The 25,985-nt window shown below is 39.1% G+C and overlaps 1 protein-coding gene across 3 annotated transcripts in view; it reads right to left on the bottom strand.

The window, feature by feature from the left end:
- Positions 1-785: 785 nt before the first annotated feature.
- Positions 786-25,985, bottom strand: part of LOC125461006 (chromatin remodeling regulator CECR2-like) — a 129,274-nt gene continuing 104,074 nt past the window's right edge. For all 3 annotated transcript variants that reach the window (XM_059652418.1, XM_059652419.1, XM_059652420.1), the window contains 6 exons: positions 20,621-21,015; positions 17,879-18,007; positions 14,784-15,618; positions 12,951-14,469; positions 8,187-8,283; positions 786-3,419 (listed from right to left, as the gene is read on the bottom strand). In XM_059652418.1, the coding sequence (XP_059508401.1) occupies positions 3,414-3,419; positions 8,187-8,283; positions 12,951-14,469; positions 14,784-15,618; positions 17,879-18,007; positions 20,621-21,015 (2,981 nt within the window). In that variant the 3' untranslated portion in view covers positions 786-3,413. The remainder of the gene's footprint in view (positions 3,420-8,186; positions 8,284-12,950; positions 14,470-14,783; positions 15,619-17,878; positions 18,008-20,620; positions 21,016-25,985) is intronic.

Here is a 25,985-nt window from a genome sequence, read left to right as displayed (position 1 = left end):
CACACATTGAGAGACAATTAAACCTGCTTTCAATCTGTAGACTGGAGAGAAAATCCAAACTGTAACTGGGAAGCTGGGCTCAAATGAGATGGTTAAAAGGACTGATGCACATAGATATAAAATCAGCAGAATTTTCTAGCCAGACTGAATGGCCTTCATACCCTCATTATATATGTTCTAGGAAATGGAGTACAACTTTAACAGTGTTAACATTTCAGGTCCGGTGACCCTTCCTCAGAGACGTTCTGAGGAAGGGTCACTGGACCCAAAACATTAACTCTGTTTTCTCCTTCACAGATGCTGCCAGACCTACTGAGCTTTTTCAACAACTTTGTTTTTGATCCTGATTTACAGCATCCACAGTTGTTTTGGTTTTTACAACTTCAACAGTGTTCCATATGTTAGTTTTAAGAATAACTATAGAACTGTATTTTTACTCAGACTTATATTTTACTTAAATGAAGATAAAAGGTAGTGTCGCTATAATCTTACCAGACCACAGCACTGCTTTCTCATTAGACAGAGATGACTGGAAGTGGTTTAACCGGAAGATCACCATGTTTCACGTGAAGGGAGAGATTGAGAAGACAGTCTTTTGTGGTAAGCTCAGCTGGTGCAGGAATTGAAACCACACTGCTGGCATCACTCTGTATTACAAACCAGCCACCCAGCCAACTGAACTAATCAACTGAATTATTGATTCAAATAAAGTTTTACTATTATATAACATACAAATAGACTCCACCAATTTGAGATTTTCAAACATTTATTCTAAGTATGTACAATATAGAAAATAGTAAATTCATATGGAAAATAATCTATGTCAGTCAAGCAACAATAAAAATGTTTTCTTACATAAGGGCCCTAGTACAGAACAACTGAGGTATGTGTCACAACTGTAACCAAAGTGACTTGACATTGCATTTCATTACAAAATTTCAACATATACAAAATATAAAGTACAAATAAATAGGTTTTATGTTTCCCAGCATCTAGTGCCTTGGAAAAGATTAAAATACTGGCTGTAGCTAGTGCAGACTTGGTGGAAGACTGCAAGACTGACAGTCTGAGGTATGTTTTGTCTTTTATATAATTAAAAAGTAGCTAAAATCCACATAGTCTGATCAAAGATCATCAATTGTTGGAGTGTTTAAGTGGCTGTATGTTAGCTGCCTTCAGACAAGACAAATATCCTTTATAAAATGGGATCGTCAAATGCTACAGCAAGACTTTGATAAAGAAAATATGCGGGATTATTGCTGCATAGATTTGCCAGAGTTCTTAGAAAGAATTCAAGAGGCTGCGAAGAAAGTCAGAAATCGAGAAAAAGAATCCAAAGCATTTTCATTGTTCTCAATTTCTGTTCCACTTTCCAAAAAGTGCTGACATTAATGCCAGCATGGCTCAGTGGCAGCACTCTTAACTTTTAAGTCAGAAGGTTGTGGATTCAAATCCCACTGCAGGACTTGAGTGAATCTAGGCAGATGTTCCAGTGCATATTAAGGTGGCACTGCTTTTTTGGAGGCAGGTTTTTGGATGAGACATTAGACAGAGACCCTGTCTACCTGGGATGGGTGAATGTAAACAATCCCATGCTACTGTTTAAAGAGGAGCATCTCCCCGAGAGTCCTGGCCAACATTTATCATTCATCACAGAAAAACAGGATTATTTCAATGTTGTGCGTAAAACCCTGCAGTGTGCAAACTGACCACATTTGTCTCCAAAACTACAGTACCTATAATTTTGTAAATACAGAAAGGTAATTAATTTGACTATGTAGCACTTTTGAGACATCACAAGAACGTGGAAGCCATGAATTTAATGCAAGTTCCATATTTTGTACCAAGGTATGGATGCACAGGTGCTGGCAATCCTCTTGTAACTCAAAAACGGCAATTCTTCATTTAAGAGTGCAAACATTACGTGTCAGCAAATGTTTAACTGAAAGCAGCAGAACCTAATCCAAACCTGCCCTGACTCAATTCCATACATACATACATACATACACACACATGCATGGATTTCTAAAAAAGGACTAACCAACAGTAAACCACACTGGGAACCCTTACTAGTTTTTCCCTTCAAGCCCAGGGAATTTCATATAGTCATGACTGACATGTCTATCCCTGACCAAACCACAGTGTCCAAATAATTGGTGAAGTGGGCATGGTTGGCACTGATAAAGTACAGCAGATTCATGTCGCACTACATGCTTAAGAATTGTAACTGCAGATTTTATATTTTAAAATGAATTTATATATGAACCATGCCTCACCTGGTCAAACATGACTCTTAACGTTTTAGGTCAATTCAAAGGACTAAATGCAAACATCCTTTCACTGCACAGTGTAGTGGTTACCAGTTGTAATGATTAATAAGCACACAAGAGGAGAGTGGCAGGGATGGGGGTAATGTGCATCTTAATGTGCTGAGGCTTCATTTCTGAGAGATAATTATGTTATTCATTTGAAAGCCAAAATGAAAATGGGAGGCCGTTGACCAGGAGCAGGGGACTCAAATCAATTGACTAATTCCAGGACAAAACTGATTTATTTTTAAAAAATGTTATACACAATTGTGATTTTGAGGCTGCAATACCATGGAGTTGTTGATTGCATTTAACAATAAAAGACCTTTTTCCCTATCTTTTACCTCAGTTGATTTAAACAGTACAGGAACTAATATTTAGCTGGTGAACTTGTATCAAATATTTTAAATAAAATAAAGTTTATTTTAGTGTTGTCTCGGGTTTCTTACCAGGATTTAGTATTTGTGATATAGCCACTGAAAGCAAACCTGAGACTGGCGATTAAATATTACAATTTCAGCAGCAGAGAACACATCAAATACAAAAAGACAATATTAAACAAAGAAATGCAGAACAACTAACATTCTGTGCATCAGTGCAGAATGATTTCTCATTACAGCAATTTAGTGTATCAAATGTAACATTATTGAATAACCTGGGGAAAATCATACAAAATAGAAAATAGTAATCCTGCAACTAAACTACTGCATCACAAAATAAAACTGTTGCGTGCATGTATTGGCAACAATAACAGATTTCTACAGAAATCTTCTAAAATGATTCTGAGCTTATTAAAAGGATGCTTGGGTATCTTACTGCAGTGCTACATCCATAAGATATTGCTTTTTTAGTTGCTACCTGTTCATAGATACATTCAACAGACTAGAGAAAAAGGCATCATTTATTCTTGTAAACCAGTTTTAACCCAATCCCTACACAGATAGAAATGCTACAATTTAAAGTACATTTTTTACACCTGAGATTCTCATAATACCTATTTTTTTTTAAAAAATGAAAAATTGCATCTACCCATTGAACTAGAACACTGAATTGCTGTCACAACAATGTCCTCTTAGATCTTGGCTCTGTTTGCAACCATCTTGCTCACTTCTGTCGGATAGAAAAGGAAATCAGTGTTCATTCAATGAATACAAATCAATAACAACCAGCATATTGTTCCAGGTAGCAGCTACAGTTCAAAAAACATCCATCTAAATACAAGTGGATAAAGCTCATTTAGCATTTAGATAAACAAGACTCATTCAATAGTTTCACTTACATAACAATACTATTAGATACAATAAATAAAATATTCAAGTAGAAAGGGTCAGTTTTTATTTGTCCGGGTCATTAAAGATGTTCATTTGTAATAAAGCAAATAAATGGAAATAAATAGATTGAAAATTAATATTAAAATACAAAGTGTAATTTGAAGAACCATAAGGAATAAGGCTTTCATACAACCCTCATTTTGCATAATTTTGGAAATTTTTGGTTTTGGTTTCCCTATCACATTTCCTGTCAGTCAGATGCCTACCAAAACAGTCTCGTTTCTACTTTGACCATACTTTAAAAGTAGTTTATTGGCTATCAAGTACTTTGGGACATTTTGTAATCATGACACATGCTAACTTAGCAGATCTTCTCTTTCATACCAAGCATGATGTGAAAACTTTAATCCATAAGCACCTGCACTGCATATGAATTATTCTGAGATACCCCAAGGATGTGATAAAACTTTAAAGTTTTGAAAAGCAGCAGGCCATTCAACCCATTAACCTGCTCACTTATTTTATAAGATCATGGCAAATTTGATTGCAATTTTAAATCCATATTCATACCTGTTTGCTACAACCATTGTTTTTTGAAAATATGTTCAATTCAGCCTTGAATATATTCAATGGCTCTACTTCAAATGTGTTCTTTGGAAGAATATTTCAAAAGGCTATGAAACTTTGGGATAAAAAAGAAATTCCTTCTCATTGCTGTGTCGAATGTACGGCTCCTCTTTTTTTTGTTTTACAAAGTATATTCTAGATTTCCCCATGAGGGAAAGCATCCTCTTTAGAATGTGAGGCAAGGTATCTCACGTTTTTCAATAACATAATCTCTCTTTCTTATAAAGACAAATCCTCAACTTAGAAATCAGACTAGTGTACATATATTCCTCAGATACAAAAGGTCAAAACTGCACACTTTACTCTTGTTTTGACCACACCATTGCCTTTACAGTCACTACAGGACCTCTCTACTTTTACACTCCATCTGTTTTGCAATAAAGGTCAACATTTCATTTGGTTAATTATGATATAATTTTATGATTCATGCACAAAGATTATAAATATGCTTTGTACTGCAGCATTCTGCAGTAACCCTTCATTTAAATTCCATTTGTTTCTATTTTACTTCCTGCCAAAGTGGAAAACATATTTTCTCACATTAAGATAATAAAATGTGAGGCTGGATGAACACAGCAGGCCAAGCAGCATCTCAGGAGCACAAAAGCTGACATTTCGGGCCTAGACCCTTCATCAGAGCCTCTCTGATGAAGGGTCTAGGCCCGAAACGTCAGCTTTTGTGCTCCTGAGATGCTGCTTGGCCTGCTGTGTTCATCCAGCCTCACATTTTATTAATCTTGGAATTCTCCAGCATCTGCAGTTCCCATTATCTCTGATACTATTTTCTCACATTAAATTCCATTTACCAAACTTTGTCCATTCACTTAATCTACCTACGTTTTCCAAACTTCACAACTTGCTCTGGCCTGTTTTTGCATCAGCACTGAAACCGGTTACAATGTACTCGGTCCCTTCATCAAAGTCGTTAATCCAGACTGCAAATAGTTGAGGTCCCACCACAGGCTACATGATCCCTTCGTTCCAACACTGTTTATGTACAAATAGCCAATCCTCTACATATTCTAATATATCACTCCCAAATCTGCAAGTTCTTACTCCATGCCATAATATTTAAGTGTCACAACTTATTGAATGCTTTTGGAAATCCAAACGTAGATATTCAGATTTTCCTTATCTAACTTGTTTATAAAAAGTCTAACAAAATAATGCTTCTCTGGTGCTGCTTGGCCTGCTGTGCTCATCCAGCTCTACACCTTGTTATCTCAGATTCTCCAGCATCTGCAGTTCCAATGATCTCTAATAAGATAAAGTTGACTACACAATTTCCCTTTCACACAACCATACTAATTCTGTTGATTGCAATATGACTTCCAAATGTCCTGCTACTGCTTTCTTAATAATGAATATCAAGATTCCAGCACTCTCCCAATGATAGATGTTAGACGAAAGATAGTTTCCTGGTTTCTGCCTCTGTCCTTTCATGTATAGCAGTATTAACATTTATGGTTTGCAATTGGCTGGGGCCTTTCCAGAATCTGAGAAATTTTAGATTATAACCAGTACAACCAATGATTAAGCAGCCACTTCTATTAAGATCCTAGCATACAGTCCATCAAATTCAGTAATTGTACCCTTTAGACACATTCATTATCCTAGTGCATTTTCTTTAGCGATTGTGTGGGTTTCATTTTCTCTCTGCCTTTAACCTTTCGGTTTTCTACTACACAAAAGATTTTGTCTTCTAGCGTGAAGACAGATACAAAACACTTGCTTGAAGTGTCTGCCATTTCCTGATTTCCCATTATTAGTTCCCCAGTCTCGTTCTTTTAATGGGCTAATGCTCACTGTACATGTCCTTTCTTTTTATATAATTGCAGGTATTTTGATGAATGTTTTAATGTCTTGCAAGTTTTCTTTCATACTTCAATTTCTCCCTGATTTTGATTCATTTTGTCATACTCTGCTGGTATCTATTAAACTTTGCAGCATTGTTCATCTTATCTTTCAATTTTATATCAAGCTCAACTTCTTTGGTTAGCCGTGTCTGGTGCATCCTTTTTGTAGAGTCTTTCATTTTCAATGAAATATCTTTGTTGAGGTTTATGAATTAGCACTTTAATTGTTTGCCACACCTCACACACAATCTTACCTATTAACTATTTTCCTAGACCAAAAGAACGGCCGACGGTGGAAATCAGAAATGAAAACAAAACAAAAAATTGCTGGAAAAACTCAGCAGGTCTGGCAGCATCTGCGGACAGAGACTTAAGTTGAGTTTTGGGGTCCAGTGATCTTTGAGAAGGATTGCTGAGTTTTTCCTGCAATTTCTGTTTTGTATTTGTAACTAATTTCCTAGTCCACTTTAGCCAATCCACACCTTTGCAATTGACTTCAATTAGGTTCAAGTTTCAGACCCATTTTTCTCATCTTCAACTTAATATGAAAATCTGTCAGGTTATGATTATTTCTATTGAGGATCTTGGCCTATGGGATCATTAGGTAATGACGTCTTATTAAATATTACCAAGACTAAAATACACTTTTAGTTAATTGATTCCAGAATGCACAGTTCTTAAAAACTGTCTTGAATATACTTTGGACTCAGGCTAACTTAGCTGATTGGACAATCAATTTATAAGATGGTTAAAATATCTACGATAAGAGCAGTACCTTTCTTACAACCCAGCCATTATTTCTCAACTTAGAGTCTATACTACAGCGTAGCACTGTTAGAGAGCATACAAACAACCTCCAGTGATTTCCTTCCATTACTTTTTATCTGCAGCTTAACTAATTCTATATCTGGATTCTTTGAACCAAGATCACATCTTACTACTGTACTGTCTCATCCTTTATTAACATTTCATTTTCCTTTCTTTCTCACCTCAGTAACATCGAATAATCTTGAATATTCGGATCACAGCCAGGACAATAATCTCATTATGATCGCTATCATGTCATGCTCATTTGTGTTTATTTGCTCTATTTATTTAAAATCTATATGAATGCCTCCTGCGTTCAAATAATTCTGTTGCTTTCTCAATTTTCCCTACACTGACCCTAGTTGCTGATGCACTCGTTTGCTTTGACCTTCTCGTCATACTCTGGTCATAACCTAAATCACTATCCTGTACTGTTGCCTTCCTCTTTCTCCTTAACTTTGAAAATTTCCTCTGACAAGAATCCTACTCTCACTGTCCTGACTCCACAGCCCAAAATTTAGTTTCAGCCCTCTCTAGAACTTTAGTTGCATAAGTTGCCTGCTCTCCCAAATCCATTTTAAGTGAAGGCCTCCCAATAATACAACTTCCTCTTACCCTGGAAGTGGTGCCAATGCCCATGAATTTAACTCATTTCTCCTAAACCAATCTTTGTGTCACACATTCAACTTGCTGATTTTATTTTTCCTGTACCAATCCACACCTTCATGGTACTGCTTCCTAACTTAGTCCCAAGCTATTCATATTCCCTCAGCAGATGCTTCTTTCTAGGGCTTATCTGTATGGCTGGTACCCACATGCACTACAAAAACTGCATCCTTTCCTTCCCGCTCCAAGTTCCTTTGCAGTCATGAGGAAATGTCTTTAGCTTTGGCAGCAGGCAGGGAAGACAGCTTTCAACTCTCATGTTCTTAATTGTAGAGGTCAACGTCTATCTCCCTAGCAATACTGCCCATTACCATAACTACATGCTTTTTCATTCCCAACTCTGTGCTGTATCGTTCTATGTTCTAATCACACAGCAAGTCCTGAGCCACAAAATCTGGAATTCTCTCTTAAATGCATTGACCCCTAGAACCTCATTCAAGATTCTCCATCGAAGCTATTTGTTTCAGCAAACATTCAGTTCTACCCTACAACTTCCCTCTTTGGTGCAACATACTTTTTTTCTTCCGCCTGGGATGTTTTCTATGTGAAGACTCCATATGAATGCCAACTATTGAAATGTTCTAAGTGTAGGATGCAGTGAATAAAAATATCTCTGTTGGATTTCCACACACGCAAGTACGAACACTCACCTGATCAGAAAATGAAGCTGGCATCTTCTGCTCAACTTCCTTGACTATTTCTGTTCCCGACACAGATTTCTGATATGGGTTCTCCTGTACTGACATCCTATTAAAATCAAAATTGAAAGTAAAATTAAAAGTAACATCAAACTATATAATGCTTCCATACAGTGGGAAATATGTGTTTCCTGACTTCCAGAACAGGAGATAGGTTCATTCAGTAGTTACAGGGTAAATATTTTACAACTGTTACCCAAACAGCAGAAGCAATAGGTCAATTAATCACAAATACAAAGATTGGAGGACTGTAAATTCCACTGTGATCATGTTATTGAAGGGACTGAAGGTATGGTAGCTAAATTTGCTGATGACATAGGAAAGGATGTTGTAGAGAGGCGTTACAAACTTACTAAGGGGATATAAATAGATTTAATGAACAGGCCACAGATCTATCAAATGTAAGACAGTGTGAAATTGTTCAGTTTGACAAAAAAAAAAGATTATTAGAAAGATCTAGGTGTCTTCGTGCATGAATCACAGAAGATTAGTATACAGGTATAGCAAGTTATCAGGAAAGCGAATAGAATTTCTGTTTTATTACAAGGGGAATTAAATGCAAGAGTAGGGAGGTTATGCTTCAGTTAATTAGGGCATTAGTGAGACTGCATTTGGAACTGTGTATAGCACAGGTCACCACACTTACATAAGGATGTTAATGCGTTAAAAGCTGTTCAGAGAGGACTAACCAGATTTCCACCTGGAATGAGCAAATTGTCTTCTGAGGGAAAGCTAGATTTGTATCCTCCAGGGTTTAGAGGAGTCAGAGGTGACTTAATTTAAACAGAGTCATAGAGATGTACAGCACAGATCGTTTGGTCCAACTCAATGAGATATCCTAAATAAATCTAGTCCCATTCACCAGGAATTGGCCCATATCCCTCTAAACCCTTCTTATTCATAAACCCATCCAGATGCTTTTTAAATGTTGTAATCGTACCAGCCTTCACCACTTGCTTTGGTAGCTCATTCCACACATGCACCACCCTCTGCATGAAAAAGTTGACCCTTAGGTTCTTCTTAAATCTTTCCCCTCTCACCTTAAATATATGGCCTCTAGTTTTGGTCCCCCCCGACCCAGGGAAAAAGATCTTGGCTATTCATGCTAAACATGTCCCTCACGATTTTACACAATCTATAAGGTCACCCCTCAGCTTCCAGTACTCCAGGAAAAATAGCCCTAGTCTATTCAGCTTCTCCCTGTAGCTCAAACCCTCCATCCCTGGTAACATCCTCATAAATCTTTTCTGAACCCTTTCAAGTTTCAAAACATCCTTCCTACAGCAAGGAGACCAGAATTGCGTGCAGTATTCAAAAAAATGGCTTAACCAATGTCCTGTACAGCTGCAACATGATGTTCCAACTCCTACACTCAATGCACTGACCAGTAAAGGAAAGCATACCAAACACCTCTTCATTATCCTATCTACCTGCATCTCCATTTTCAAGAAACTATGAACCTGCACTTGAAGATCTTTTTGTTTAGCAACACTCCCTAGGACCTTACCATTAAGTGTTTAAGTCCTGCACTGATCTGCCTTTCAAAAATGCAGTGCCTCACATTTATCTAAATTAAACTCCATCTGCCACTCCTTGGCCCATTGGCTCATCTGATCAAGATCCTGTAAAGATCCAGAAAGGTCTTGAGCAACTCGACGCTGCAAGAATGTTTCCTCTTGTGGGAGAATGTAGAATTGGGGTGAGAGTTTAAAAATAAGGGTCATTCATTTAAGACGAAGGGTTGAATGTCTTTGGAATTCCCTTCCTCTAAAGGCAGGAGATGCAGAATCTTTACATAATTTTAAGGCAGAGGACGACAGAATTTCAACTACCGGGGAATGAAAGATTAACTGGAGATAGGCAGAAATGTAAAGTTGAGGTTAAAATCATGTCAGCTACGATCGTTTTGACTGGTGGAGCAAGCTTGAAGGGTCGAGTGGCAGATCTCGCCCCTTGTTTGCATGCTCATATCATTAAGTCCATAGCAGTCAGCAACTAGAAGAGAGTCTGAAACATGGCTGCCAGTGGACAAAATATCACTACTGACAAATTCATCCCAAAAAATATATCAGAATAATTCCCCTTGGGCAATTAGAACTAACAAAATCCAGACCCATGATAGTTTCTTCTGCTTTTATTAAAATTACTGCTGACGTAGTGGTATGAATTTCTCAAACCTGTTTTGTCGATTAAACACCTAGCCTCTAATCATGTGGCTTAGTACAACTACCAAACGAGGTAGTGAAACTCACTAACAGCAGTGAATGCAAGCAACACACTTCAAGAAATGAAAAGGCAACATTAATTTTTTTTTGAATAAATACAAAATCTGTAACCTACATTTTCAAAGCAAGTAGATTGGTTGTAATACTGCTGTATTTTGAAATGGAACCATTTAGCGCTTGTTTGTTACTTGAGAATTTAACTACATTCAAAAAATATTGTGTCTTGTTTCTCATAGGAACAGGAGGCCCAGCCAGTGAACCCGCTTTGCCATTCAATTACATAATGATTGATCATCTACATCGATGCCACTTTCCCATGCTACGTTGATATGCCTCGATGTCAACAGTATTCAGAAATCAAGCGATGTTCAATGATTGAGGTGGAAGATTCCAAATATTCACTACCTTCTGATTAAAGAAATCCCTCATCTCAGTCTTGGATGTTTTACCTCTTTTTCTGAGACTATGGCCCCTAATTCTAGACTCACCAGCCCGGGGAAACAACCTATCAATATTCTGTCATACCCTGTGGGATTTTAAGTTTCAAAGAGTTTACCTCTCATTCTTTGAAATTCTAGAGAGAACAGGCCAAGTATCTTCAATCTCTTGGCATAAAATATTTCTGCCATTTCAGGAATTAATCAGATAAACCCCCATTCCACATTCTTGAAGGTAACTGTCCAAAACTGTACACAATGCTCAAGGTGTAGTTTCACTAAGGTCCTATTTAATTGAAGCAAGCCATTTTTATTCCTATACTCAAATTCCCTTGCAATGGAATGCCAATATACCATATGCCTTTTTAACTGCATGATAGCTTTCAACAAATCATGACCAAAGGATATTGACACATTCATTCCAACCATTTTAGAAAAATACCGACTCTCTGTTCACCAAAGTGGGGGTTATCTCTATTCATGTATTAATTTAGATGTAAGCTACTGGTTGTGCACTTCAGCATTATAACTAGTATGCTATGTGGGGCTATTTCTATTGCTGCATCCAAAGCAAATATGATGCCGAATAAGCTATTTAGTTGAGCTATATAAAAGAGTGGACACCTCAGAGAGGCTGAGTAAGATCATCCACTCACCACTGAGTGAAGACAGCGAAAACCAACCTTGTCTCTTGTATGCACTACTGACAATCATGGCTGAGATATAATGTTCATGCTACCATTCTCAAACAGATGTGATATGGAACAAGATCTTTGTTCTGACGTGTAAGTGGAGGCCAAGCCTGCTGCTTTTAGAGTTTAGAATGTAATGAATCCAACACGGTAGGTCTGACAGGTTCAGTCTAAGCTATACCTGCCACTGTTGATGTTATTTTTACAATATGCTTTGAACAAGTTAGGGATGGGTGGACAATGACATAATGATGATGTACAATTCTATTACTGATCATGATCAGAGTTTCACGAATTCCACTGTCATTTAAACCGTCTGTTCCATTCTTTAGTTTCCACTTAAAATGTGTCAAAATATTTGCTTTAATGTCTACCTGTGATAGCAAGTTCCACATTCTTCCAACTTCTGTGAAAATAAATTTATTCTGAATTCCCTGTGGGATTTCTTGGTGACTTTCTTACGTTGATGCTCTCTGGTTAAGGCCTTGCCTAAATTTTTGAAACATTCTTCCTGAATCCATCTCAAACCCTTTCAGGATTTTAAGACTTTCTCAGTTCACCCTGATTTAAATTTTCAAGAGGAGACTCTTTTCCAATATATTTACCCAAGACATTTATGGTACTATCCTTGTAAATTCTCTCTGCAACCTCTCCAATACTTCTATATCTTTTAGCTAATATGTTGTCCAGATCTGTGCAAAATTCTCTAAGTATGGTCTAAACCACTAGCAGCACAGGTTTAGCATTACTTCCCTTTTCAATTCTATTCCTTTAAAGGTAAAAAGGGCTAACAAAGCACTACGTTTTAATGAATAAAATAATAAGAACTGCAGATGCTGTAAATCAAACAATAACAGAAATTGCTGGAATAGCTCAGGACATCTCGCAGCATCTGTGAAGAGAAATCAGAGTTTATGTTCCGAGTCCAGTGACCCTTCCTCAGAACTCTGGGGAGGGTTACTGGACCCGAAATGTTGACTCTGATATCTTTTCACAGATGCTGCCAGGCCTGCTCAGCTTTTCCAGCAATTTCTGTTTTTGAGAGTAGGTTTTCTTATCTTGCTAACCAATGGTGTAACTTTTAACAATTGTATTTGTATTGCTGGATCCCTTTACTCCTCCACCTCACCTGGAAAAGCAGCTCCAAAATTTCAACCTCTCAATTATTTCTCCTAGGGTTTTGTGGCACAGTTGTTAGCACGCTGGTTGAGCCAGAAGCTCAAGTCCCACTCCAGGAGTGTTAGTTACAGTATTTTTAGAAAATAATTCATAAACTGAAAGCACTGCATGCTGAGTGTGCTTGGCTTGTAACATTTAATTCGTGGAGAAAAACTCCACACAAAATGCAAAAGGTTGCCTTACCCTCTTATGTTGTAATGTTCTTCTGGTGGTCTAATTCCCTGTTGCTGCATCACCATATTTTGATACTGACCCATTCTTTCATCAGATTGACTGTACAAAGGCATTCTGGTTTGTGGCTGGCCATTTATCTGATGAGGCGGGATATGATGACGTGAAGCCCCCAGCATGGCCTGAGGTGGTCGCCGAGTTGCATAAGGATTAGTGTTAGTGTTAAAAAGAGAAGACGACTGGGCTGTATAAACAGATGAATGTGAAAGAATTCCGTGGGGTCCTTGAATCCCAGGATGTACTCCAGGTCCCCTGTATATCAGTCCACTTATAGGTTGAGCATTATGTCTTTTAGCAGCAGCATTATGACTGTCTAGATCCAGAATTTCTTTAGGACTTTCAGGCCTTTCCTGTTCTTTATTTAATTTTTCATCCTTTGTGGTGTGTGACATGTTATTGGTCCCCTGGCTCATGTCATTCTTTTCTTTAGAGTTTCCATTCATTGTTTCCTGTGTTGCATTTACCAATGTGCGACTGTCTGATGATCTCTCCGAACCCTGCAAAGGAATACTAGACACTGATGTTTTCCCATTTCCATTATGTACTGACAAATGGCTAGAATGCTGTAGGTGAGGGCCTGTTGGTGATAGGGACTGGGGCCAGTCCTCTGGAGGATAACTTTGCCCTTGAGCATAAGCATAGTAATGAGGATGTTGATATTGGTGGTATGGTGATTGAATCTGTTGCTGGGAAGCATGATATGGATAACATTGGACTTGGTGCTGATACGCGGGGTATATCCCAGGTGGCAACTGCTGAGAAAATCTTGGATTAGGAAAAGGCTGTGTGTTTGCAAAAGTCTGGGGTCCACTTATACTTCTTCCAAAGGGTCTGCAACCACGAGCCAAACCATACTGTCCTGCAACGGAGTATTCTGGATTATGTCCATATTGTGTGTGTGGCATAATTCCCATCATCCCAGGATTAGTTCCATTATTTTTTCCCTGTTTGCCTTCTGTTAACGTGTTCGTATTTTTTACAGACTCGTTTCTGTTCAAATTGTTGGATGCTAATTGGTCTGAAGATTCGGCATAATGTATGAAGTTGGGGGCACTTTCATTGACCAGGTTATCATTATGGTTCTTCACCTCAGCTTTATTTTGATTTTTGACTTTTTTCTCTTTGTTCACTCTGCTGCTGATTTTTTTATTATTCTTTGCACTGTTCTTTATGGCTCTTTTTTTGGAGCCTACAATTGGTTTGTTTGACTCTTTCTGTGCCTTTCCAACTGAACTGCTAATATCTTTCAATTTAATGTCACATTTTTCTTCCTCTTCAACTTCGATAGATCTCAACCCATTACTTTGACTTTCACTTGTATCCGATTCAATAAAATTGGCTGGATTCCGTTTGATGTCACCTTTGGAGAGCTGTTGTGTGGTTGGTTCGGTATTTGTAGGAGAGATTCCTGAATTTTTGCATTGTTGTTTTTGTTCACCTCCAATTGACCTGTTTTTGATTGGCTTCATTTCTGTTCAAAGATTTTTTAAAAATTGCAATTAGTAACAGACATCAACAAATTTAGATTTTCAATCTCCAGTCTTTTCAGGAGAGAAGCTAGGGTTAGAGAGAAGGATGAAGTGAACTAGTGTTCAACACATCCATTATCAGTTGAATCCACTCATTTTAAAATAAAATATTTATATGGAAAGACAGAAAGCTATTGGGAGGAAACAAGTTAATTTTAGCTTCTACCATAAACCCATTAAAACAGGTCAACTTTTTTGTTTCGCACAATCTCTTGGCTTTCTGGACTTTCAGCATTTAAAACGCAGACACACTTACCTTGTGTTTCATCAATATTTTCTGGTCTATCAGCATGCTGTGATATTCCTAATGAATCAGCACCGCCTTCCAATGCTCGTTTGTGAGGTTGCATACTGGAGATACATTGCTGGGTTTCACCATGTTGCTGCTGTGCTGCTGATACATGGGTACCAGGAAGATATGCTGAAGACTGCCCTGGTGGACAGACTGGGGCGGAAAGTTGCTGCATTGCAATCATCTCTGGACTAGATAGCATCGAATCAATGTGGAGACCTTGATGTGAGTGTCTTAGGAAAGGAGGTGGCATTCTCTGTACACTAGGTGCTTGGGGTGAATTTGGAAGTCTGGGATATCCTGGCGGCCCATTTTGAGGTAGACAATCTGGTTGATCTGGCCAGTGATTGAGTGGCACAGACGGCCTTATTAGATTGTGCTCCATCATTTGGGGAAATGGGCGATGCTGTGATTGTGGGGACTGGCCTGGAGCAACCAGTCGATTTTTTTCAACAGATCCCATAGGTCTTTCAATTGAACCATCATTATTACTGTTCCATACATGATGAGGCCCATGACATGGACCATTTGGGCGACCATATGGATTGTACACATGCCTCCCCTGAAAATCAGTGTTTGGACGGTGAACTGGCCCTTCCAGGCGGTGTGCTGTGTATCCTGGTTGAAATGGTTGGCTTGGGTACAAACTTCCTTCCTGAGGTGGAGCATTCACTGTTCCATGAGGCACTGATGGGGGTCTAGGGCCTAAAGGTGGCCCATGTACTGGCCCGGGAAATGTTGCTTTATTGCCAGCTGCTAACATCCGAGGCCCCTGATGTTCATTCACAGTTACCTGATGCTGTAATTAAACAAAAATACACCATTGTTTAACTATTTTTGTTTCCCAAAGGAGGTTTAAGTTGTTCACACAATATCAAATCATTTATAATCAGACTCAATCACTATTATAGGCTAGGAAAGACTTGGTCTGAAGTTGTTACATAGTTAATCGTGAACGACACTGAGTTATGTTGACAGATTCTCTATGTTATATACGTTAGAAGAGAATTGTAACAACTGGTCTTGTTTATATCCCTCTTCAATAGAGCACGATAGTCACCTTGGGAACACAAGATCAAATACTACATTTTACAGAAAAGCTGAGGCTTCTTAGGAAAATCCTTTATGATGATGATAATTTTAAAAGAAGGATTGATTAATTTATGGGGAAATATTTTATTTGATGTGTGTTTGTGTTATAAATGTTATCTCTAACCTACTTATCTATGAAAAGTGGGTTGACTGAAGGGAAATACTGGAAAAGTATTTTGGTTAATTGAAGTTCAGTTTTTGCTTTTTGGATAAAGAATACAGCAATCCTTGTTCATTCCAAATTTCTTCCTTTTGTAGGCTTTCTAAAAAGTAATAGTATGATATCAGAGCATTCTGACTTAAAGGAGAAATAATTACATGAATATTATTTCATCTAATGAAGCTAAAGCCCAAGTCATGGATCTGAATACTCCAGAAGGAGTAGATATAGTTTGTAGGGCTTAAGGGAACAAAAAATGAGGAAAATGTGGGAGCAGGGTATTGAGTTGATCCGTGATGATGTTGAATGGTGAAGCAGGCTTGAAGGGCTGGAATGTCTACTTCTGTTCCTACCTTCTATGTTTCTATGCCATGGTGGAATTTGAGCCCGTATCCCAGAGCACTAGCCTGGACCTTTGGGTTACTGAAACAGTGAGGTTATCACTGCACCACCATGTTGGTTTCCAAGACAGACTCTCACAGACTAATTCATTGTTGGGGAAAGAATATTTTTACCAATATTAGAATGTGAGTGCCAAATTGATTGCAATCTTTTGCATTTATTAATTTTAGATATGTCAATATTTTCTAAACAAGTTGTTCAGACTTATGACACACCTCTGGAGGAAGTGAAACTTGAACCTGGGCTTCCTGGCTCAGAAGTAGGGACACTACCACTATATCACAACAGCCCCAAACTAATTGTTGTTATCATAAATGGAGAAAGTTATAGGACACAAACTGGCAATAAAATGCATAATTCAGCAACTGAAAGCACAGATGCACTTAAGAGCAGATTGCTCTCTGCATAACTGGTGTTGTGGCACAAATAAGCAGGCAAAGTTTTAAAAGTGTGGAGGCTCATATTCAGCAGCATTTCAAAAAAAAACTAAGGAATTTCAATTTTTTTCTCATTCAAGGATCAGAGCAAATTTCAAAAAGATCTGGCTAAACATTAACATAAATTCTAAAAAAAAAATTGAGGTATGAAGAAAATTTTCTGAACAAAACATACCAATACCAAGGCAATAAAATTCATCTGGATGTTTAGTTAATAAAAGTGATGATTTAAGTAGCTAAACAGATCTTTCTAATGAAATCATTTTACTGTTTTATTTTGCTTCAGAAGCAGAGCTACAAAGAGAGACTAGTCCTCAAGATCCCGGTCACCAGCAAATTGCAAGGGGGCCAGTGCCGAGTTAAGGCTGGTGGCGCACTCTCCCAAGCTGATTTTGAGGAATTCATAAAGAAGCAGGGCTTGAAAGCAGACACCTTTGAGTTTTCTACTTCACCTGGCCCTGTGGATGAACAGGGAGGAGAGAGGAAGAAGGGATGTTGTGTCCTTGCTCCAAGCTGTGTGTGGTACATGACTCCATTTTATTCCTAATCTCAGAGTTCTCACTCACGTAGCTTCATCCATTCATAGCCACAATATGAGTGAGAGTGCGGTGTAATTGTCTGCAGGTAATAAAGGAGGAGTGAGACTGGGAGACAGCCAGACACAGACAGTTATAGTCACTCACTCACTCACTTACAGACACTCATCCCTCAGGCCCAGGAGGTCTGAAGATTAATTTTGCAGTTCTTTCCTACCCTGTGATTCCAGCTTTCCTCGATACTAGTGTTGCTGCAACCTTGTGGCATCTCTGGTCCCTTCAGTCAACTCACTTCAGCAGTCCACTGTAGGAGCAGCAGTTGAGTAGGAAGGCAACAGCCTTCATTTTCTACTGTACAACACTAGTTTCACTTTTTACTTCATGTCCATACAGAAGATCACCTATTATAGAACAAAGCTCTTTGAAAGTTACCTGCATGATAAATTGGTGATGCAATTGCTGTCGTACTTGATGTGCCAGCAGTGGTTCCCTTGGGGAACAATATTGATACTGGGTCTCTACAGTTGGCCGAGATCCAAACATACATGGCACCGATGGTCTCTAGATGAAGAAAATACTTCAATTTGTGGGCTACCATCTTGAACAGGATGGGAGAGGTAAAGGGTGGGGTGAGGGGAGGAGGATGGCAGGAACTTGCATGTATGTAGCACCTTTCAAAACCTTCAAACATATCAAAGCACTTTATGGCCAATAACATAATTGGAGATGCAGTCACTGCTCTAACATAGGGAAACGTGGCAGCAGAATCTGCACACAAAAGTAAACACACAGTGATTCGACAAATTGCTAGAAGGGGGAGGTTTTGAAGGAGTAATTCAAAGGAAGAAAGGAGAGAGAGAAGCAGGAACACGGACAGGATCAGGAAGAAAATTCCAGAGCTGCTGCCTAGCCAACTGTAGACATGGCTTTGTGATTGGTAGAGTGGAACTAATTAGTGAAGTGCAAGAAATCAGAATTGGAGGCACACGGATACCTCCGAAGGTTGTACGATTGGGGTTACAAGCATGGAGGTTACAGTGGTGAGGTCATGGAAGAATTTGAAACAAGGATGGAAATTTTAAATGACTCATTCCTAATGAGGAGAAATTACAATTCACAAAATTCAGGCATGATGGGTGATCAGGATTTGGTTCAAGTTGGGCAATAGGTAACAGGGCTTTGCTTCAGAGAAAGATTGGAGGCCGGCCAAAAATTGCATTGGAACAGTCAGTTCTGGAGGTAACAAGTGCATGAAGTGGATTTCCAGAGAAGGTAGTCTGAGGATGTGATGGACCCACTAGAGAAAGTAGACATAGCCTGCTTTAATCTGTTATAAATGTGGCATTTCTTACAATCCTGCACTCTCTCAGCACTGCACAGACGTTTCAACTAAAATCATACATCTTGAGATGTTGAGATTGAATCCATAATCATTTAATTTTTAAAAACCTCTTTAAATCTAACAACAAAGTGTGGGGCTGGATGAACACAGCAGGCCAAGCAGCATCTTAGGAGCACAAAAGCTGACGTTTCGGCCCCGGACCCTTCATCAGAAAAAGCTTTTCCTGATGAACGGTCTAGGCCCGAAACGTCAGCTTTTGTGCTCCTGAGATGCTGCTTGGCCTGCCGTGTTCATCCAGCCCCACACTTTGCTATCTTGGATTCTCCAGCATCTGCAGTTCCTATTATCTCCAAAATCTAACAACAGGTTTTTTTTCGATGAGGTACCAGATGACATTTAACCTACTGAGTGTTCACACCTCATCACTCAAATGAGGTCCAATTGTGATCACTGATTTAAATAGCAAAAAGCAAGTTCGACAGCACACTTGGTCACACTTGCACTATTGGATTAGTTTGTCTTACATAAGGCTGCAATGCCTCACAATTTATCAGTGCTATTAGTACACAAACACCTAGCACAAAAGTTCCGATTTGCTACTTTAGTAGAGGTGTTAATCTCATGCAACATAAATGGATTAATAATCCTAGAAACGGTAGAAAAACGTTACATGCTAGCTAAATTTTGACCTACTAATATCAGCAAGAGCAACGCTTAATTTTAGTACAAGTAATGTAGAGTCAAAGTCATACAGCATGGAAACAGGCCCTTCAGTCCAACTTGTCTGCATTGACCAGGCATCCTAATCCGACCTGTCCCATTTGCCAACATTTGATCCATATCCCTCTAAACCCTTCCTAATCATATAGCCATTCTGATGCCTTTTAACTGTTGTAATTGTACCCACCTCCACCACTTCCTCTAGCGGTTTATTCCATACAAGCACTGCTCTCTGCATTAAAACGTTACCCTCAGGTCCTTTTTAAACCTTGCCCCTCTCGCCCTAAACCCCTATGCCCTCTTGGTTTGGAATCCCTCACCCTAGGAAAAAGACTATCTTTTGGCATTGAAAATAATTAAGACCGTGCTTTTTTGATTTTTTAATGTCTTATGCTTCTACTTTATAAACTTAATAATAGACATTATTAGATCACAAATCAGATCTCATTCAATTCCATTGCCAAATAGTAAAATACTTGAACAATTAGAAGAAACAGTATTAAATTTGATTGGAAAAGCTGGAATGCTATGTTTTAATTTGCCCATTTCCAGAATTAATTACTGTGTTAAGTGACCAGTAAGCATGAGTAAAACAATTGTTTTCTAACAGGACTGCACTGCATTTAATCAAACATTTAATATCCTCATGCAAGTTTTTGTCCACAAGTCACAATAAAAAATATGGGGCAGGAATGATACTACCAAAACTAAGGATCATGTCTCCTTCCATATACTCATTTTGAATATTCCTTCCACACCTGGCACAACAAATGTTAGGGGTTGCTACAATTGACCTCACTTTCTAGTCTGATAGGGATGAGTTAAGGTCAAGATTTTCATTATTCTTGACTGTGGCAATTTTAACTGGGCAGGTGGATATCAGACAAGAGAGAATATGACTGTTCTTCTGTGTGGTTTTGTGGTTGAATGGTCTACAAGTGGCTAGATGCACAAATGAATGATGCAAATGTATAGATCACTTTGTTTCCTTCTAATTGCACATCAGCAAAGAGTTAAGAAATTCAGGAAAGGATAGCACAAAACTAATGGAGGTGCAAACTACTTTATTATCAACAAAGTGTAGCATTCAACGTAAAAGAATTGCATCTTACTTGTTGTCCTTGAAGATGATACATCTGACGTGGTGAATCAGTACACGACATTCCCTTGTACGGTGGTGTAAGAGGATAAGTCTGCCCATTTTCTACTCCTAATTTCCTTGAAGGAGGCCCATGCTGCAACTGGCCACTGTTCATCTCAGTTCCAGCACTTTGCACTTCTCCATTCATCTGTTTTTGTTGTCTGAGAGATTCATCAGTCATTTTACTTAGAGTTTCAGTGGCTTCTTTTCCAAAGCGATTTGACTTATTCCGTCTCCGATCTTTCTTTTCCCGATCTTCCCACCTTAAATTAAACTCTTCATCGCTGTCAGCATCTTCTGCAGGGAAGTGTTTCAGCATTGATTTGTTAAAACACCTGTCTAGAGCTTCAGCCATCTTTGTGTATTCTATTAGAAAATGAAAGTTTAGCAATAATCAGTGAGGGCACATAACCAAAAACACACTCACCAATATTCTCAATGAGTTCAAGCAAGAAAAAATGCATAAATGTTTAGAAATAACTGGTACAACATGACTGTAAACCTACTAGTTGAGTACAGTAACAGTAAAAGAATTAGCTAAAGAAAACAGCAATTTTCTTTATTGTTAACATGGAAACATGTTGCATAGTGTAGTTCCAATTTTGTTCAACCACAAAATTTTCTCTCAGTTATGTGAAGTGGACTTGAATTCTACCCACATCTTGAATTTGTTACAAGAAAGAACACAAAAAAAAATCAAAGCATACTTATTAAGCTTGACACCACTTCAAAAAAATGCAGGTGAATATAAAACAAAACAACACACAATATATAACTCATTTTATGTGATTATACCATTGGTTTAACTAACAAGCAATGACTTTCCTTTTCAGTTTATCATAAAAGTTGCATTAGGCAGGATTTATTTTTGAATTTCCAGGGATAAGCTAGTAATTTTATGAATAAAGTAAAAATCCAGATCTGAAATAAGAAAATGTCTACTTTCTCCCTTGTAGAACAAATTTATGCCAAGATTTAGAAAACATCAGTAATTAGCCGTACAGTTTTTTCTCCAGAACAAAAAAGGATGCATTATTTGGACTGGATTCTTGGAAATAAAGTGGGTGTCAGTGGGGGAACATTTAGGAGACAGCGATCATAGCATTGTAAGGTTTAGGATAAAGGTGGAGAATGACAATGCTCAATGCAGAGTTTTAAAGAGAATCAATCAATCGGTTGAAAGATGACAGATGGCCATGAGTAGAGCAGGGCAGATAGACTGGAATGAAAATGTTGGTGAGAACAACTGTAACTGAGCAATGGACTAACTTCAAAGAGAAGATGCTGCGGTGGAGAAGTTTCTAGAAACATCGAAATTGAATTTTTGCAACAGAATTAGTAGTAACATGAAAAAAGGTGGATTGATTGGGAAGAGCCAGCACAGATTTGTAAAGGAAATATCATTCTTGACTAACTTGGAGTTTTTAAGATATGGAGCTAGATTACTGGATACAAAATTGGCTTGGAAGTATGAAGCAGAGGATGGTGGTAGAGAGTTGTTCTGTGGGCTGGACACCTGCTTGATCAGCAGTGTGCCACAAGGATCGGTGCTGGGTCCACTGCTTTTCGTCATTTAAAGAAAATGATTTGGATGTGAATAGGAGAGGTGCTGTTAGTAAGTTTGCAAAATAGGTGGTGTAATTGACAGTGGAGGTGATTATCACAGTGTACAACAGAACCCAGATCAGATGGTCAACGTGCTGAGGAGTGGCAATGGAGTTTAATTTGGATAAATGTGAGATGTTGCACTTTGCTAAGGCAAACCAGGACAGGTCTTATACAGTTATTGGTTAGGCTCTGGGAAGTGTTGATGAACAAAGAGACCTAGGGGTGCAGGTGCACAATTCCTTGAAAATGGAGACACAGATAGATACAGCAAAGAGAAGACGACATTTGTCATGCCTGCTTTCTTTAACCAGAACATTGAGTGTAGGAGTTGGGATGTCATGTTGCAGCTGTACGGGACATTGGTGTGACCACTTTTAGAAAACTGTGTGCAATGCTGGTTGCCCTTCTATAGAAAAGATGCTAAATTTGAAAGAGTGCAGAAAGAATTACAAGGATTTTTCAGGACATGAGGGTTTAGTTTAAATTGGCACTGGAAACTGTTGTTCATTAATAACATGCAAGGCTATAGAAAATAAACATTGCATTAACAACAATAAATCAAATAAAGATTGTATTTTCAACCTGATCCACAAATCAATAACGACATCAAAAGTCAATGCGTACCTTGAAAAGAGAACTGTCATTTACAGAATGTTTGCATTTTGTTTGGACTAAAGACCGGCCTGACAAAAAGAATACTGCAGATTTTTATTGATGTTTCAGGCTCTTATTGTTGCCACTACTAGGACCAGAGCGCACAGCTTCAGAGTGAAGGGATGACCCTTTAAAACTGAGATAAGGAGCAATTTCTTCAGCCAGAGTGTGGTTAATCTGTGGAATTCACTGCTGCAGAGGGCAGTGGAGGCCAAGTCATTGAACGTATTTAAGAAATAGATAGGCTTTTGATTGGTAAGGGGATCAAGAGTTACAGGAGAAGGGTTTGAGAGACATCAGTCAAATCGAATGGTGAAGTCGACTTGATGGGTCAAATGGGTTAATTATGCACCTAAGTCTTATATGTTACAAACATAAAAACTCAAGAAGGACATGACCTCAAAATAATTTTCTTCATTTGGTACAACTAGCAGAGTACATCATGTGAGGACTGGACTGCAACAAATTCAATCAACAGTCTGCAATTAATTAATTCTAAAAGAAGCAAGATCAATTTAAATCAATACAGTGTGGTGCTAGAGGAACACAGAAGATCATGCAGTAGAGGAGCAGGAAAGTCAATGTTTCGGGTTGGGACCCTTCATAAGCACTCCAGAAGAGGAAGGGAGCTGGGAAATAAATAGAGGGAGAAGGGGTGAGGCTGGGGTAAGGTAGGTGGGATGGTGATTGATAGATGCAGGTGGGGTAGTGGGAATTGGTCAGTGGGAAGAATGGCAAAGATACGTGGGAAGGAAGATGGACAGGTTGTGTCAGGTCAAAGAGGCAGGGACTGGAGAGAGGGTTGAACTTAGGATGAAGTCAGGGATGGGGAGATTTGAAACTGGCAAATTCAATGTTCAGACCACCGGGCTGTCAGCTGTCCAAGTGAAATATGAGGAGTTGTTCCTCCAGTTTGCATGTAGCATCATTGTGGCACTGGAGGAGGCCCAGGATGGACATGCCACCCAGGGAGTGGGATGGGGAGTTAAAATGGGTTGGCAACCAGAAGGTGCTGTTGACTATAGCGTATAGAGTGCAGATACTCTGCAAATCAGTCACCGATTCATCAACTTTACCAATACCTTTCACCCCAACCTCATATTCTGGACCATCTGCACCTCCATCTCCAGTAACCGTCTCAGCAACAATGACCATCTATTACAAACCCACCGACTCTCATAGCTACCTTGACCACACCTCCCCTCACCCACCCTCCTGTAAGAATATAATCCCTTATTCTCAATTCCTCCACCACCACATTATTTGCTCCAAAGATGGAGCGTTCCACTCCCGGACATCCCAGATGCCCTACTAAAGAACCGCAACTTAACCCCTCTGTTGATCCAAAATGCCCTTAACTTCATCGCTTGCATTTCCTGTACTTCCACCCTCAAACCATCTCCCCCAAAACAAAATAAGGACAGTGTCCTGCTGGTCTTCATGTACCAGCCCACCAAACTTCGCATCCAGCGTATCATTCTCCGCCGCTTCCGCCACCCGCAATCTGACCCCACCACTAAAGACAAATTCCCCTCCCCAGCCCTATCTGCCTTTCATAGAAACCGCTCACTCCACTCTGTTTAAAAAGGCCGGTGGACAAAAGATGGGGAATTATAGACCGGTTAGCTTAACCTCTGTATTGGGGAAGATGCTCAAGTCCATTATCAAGAAAGAAATAGGAAGGCCCCTCGATAGAAATTGCCCTGTTGGGCAGACGCAGCATGGGTTCATGAAGGGCAGGTCATCCTTGACAAATCTTTTGGAATTCTATGGAGACATTACAAGCAAGGTGGACAATGGGGACCCAGTGGACATGGTGTACCTAGATTTCCAAAAGGCCTTTGATAAGGAGCTGCACAAGATAAGGATGCATGGCGTTCGGGGTAAAGTATTAGCATGGATAGAGGATTGGTTGACTAACAGGAAGCAAAGGGTGGGGATAAATGAGTGCTATTCTGGCTGGCAGTGACTAGTAGTGTACCTCAGGAATCGGTGTTGGGACCACAATTATTTACAATTTAAATAGATGATTTGGAGTTAGGGACCACATGTAGGTGTCAAAGTTTGCAGATGACACTAGGATGAATGGCAGAGCAAAGTGTGCAGAGGACTGTGAAACTTTGCAGAGGAACATAGACACATTGAGTGAGTAGACAAAGGTTTGGCAGATGGAATACAATGTAAATAAATGTGAAGTCATATTTTGGTAGGTGTAATAGTAAAAAGGATTATTACTTGAATGGTAAAAAGTTGCAGCATGCTGCTATGCAGAGGGACCTGGGTGTCCTTGTTCATGACTCTCAGAAGGTTGGTCTGCAGGTACAACAAGTAATTAGGAAGGCAAATGGAATTTTGTCCTTCATTGCTAAAGGGATTGAGTTTAAAAGGGGTTATGTTGCAGCTGTACAAGGTCCTGGTGAGGCCTGGAGTACTGTGTGCAGTTTTGATCTCCTTACTTGAAAAAGGATGTAAAGGTACTGGAGGGGGTGCACAGGAAGTTCACTAGGTTGATTCTGGAGTTGAGGGGGTTGGTTTATGAGGAGAGACTGAGTAGATTGGGATTATATACTTTGGAATTCAGAAGACTGAGGGGGATCTTATAGAAACATATAAAATTATGAAGGGAATAGACAAGACAGAAGTAGAGATGATGTTCCCACTGGTGAAGGTAGGAGTAGAGGGCATGGCCTCAAGATTGGAGGGAGCAGATTTAGGACTGAATTGAGAAGGAACTTCTTCACCAAGAGGGTTGTTAATCTATGGAATTCCTTGCCCAGTGAAGTAGTTGACGCTACTTCAGTAAATGTTTTTATGCTAAGGTAGATTTTATTTTGAACAATAAAGGAATTAAGGGATATGGTGAGAATGCAGGTAAGTGGACCTGAGACCATGAAATGATCAGCCATGATCTTATAGAATGGCGGAGCAGGCTCGAAAGGCTGGACGGCCTGCTCCTGCTCCTAGTTATGTTCTTATGTTATGACTCCCTCATCCACACCACACTTCCCACCAACCCCACCACACCTGGCACCACAGGAGGTGCTACACCTACCCCACGCCACCTCTCTCATCTC

The sequence above is a fragment of the Stegostoma tigrinum genome, chromosome 18, assembly GCF_030684315.1.
Source record: "Stegostoma tigrinum isolate sSteTig4 chromosome 18, sSteTig4.hap1, whole genome shotgun sequence".
Lineage (NCBI taxonomy): Eukaryota > Metazoa > Chordata > Chondrichthyes > Orectolobiformes > Stegostomatidae > Stegostoma > Stegostoma tigrinum.
Note: the sequence above shows the minus strand (reverse complement) of the source record. Positions and strands in the feature narration are given on the sequence as shown.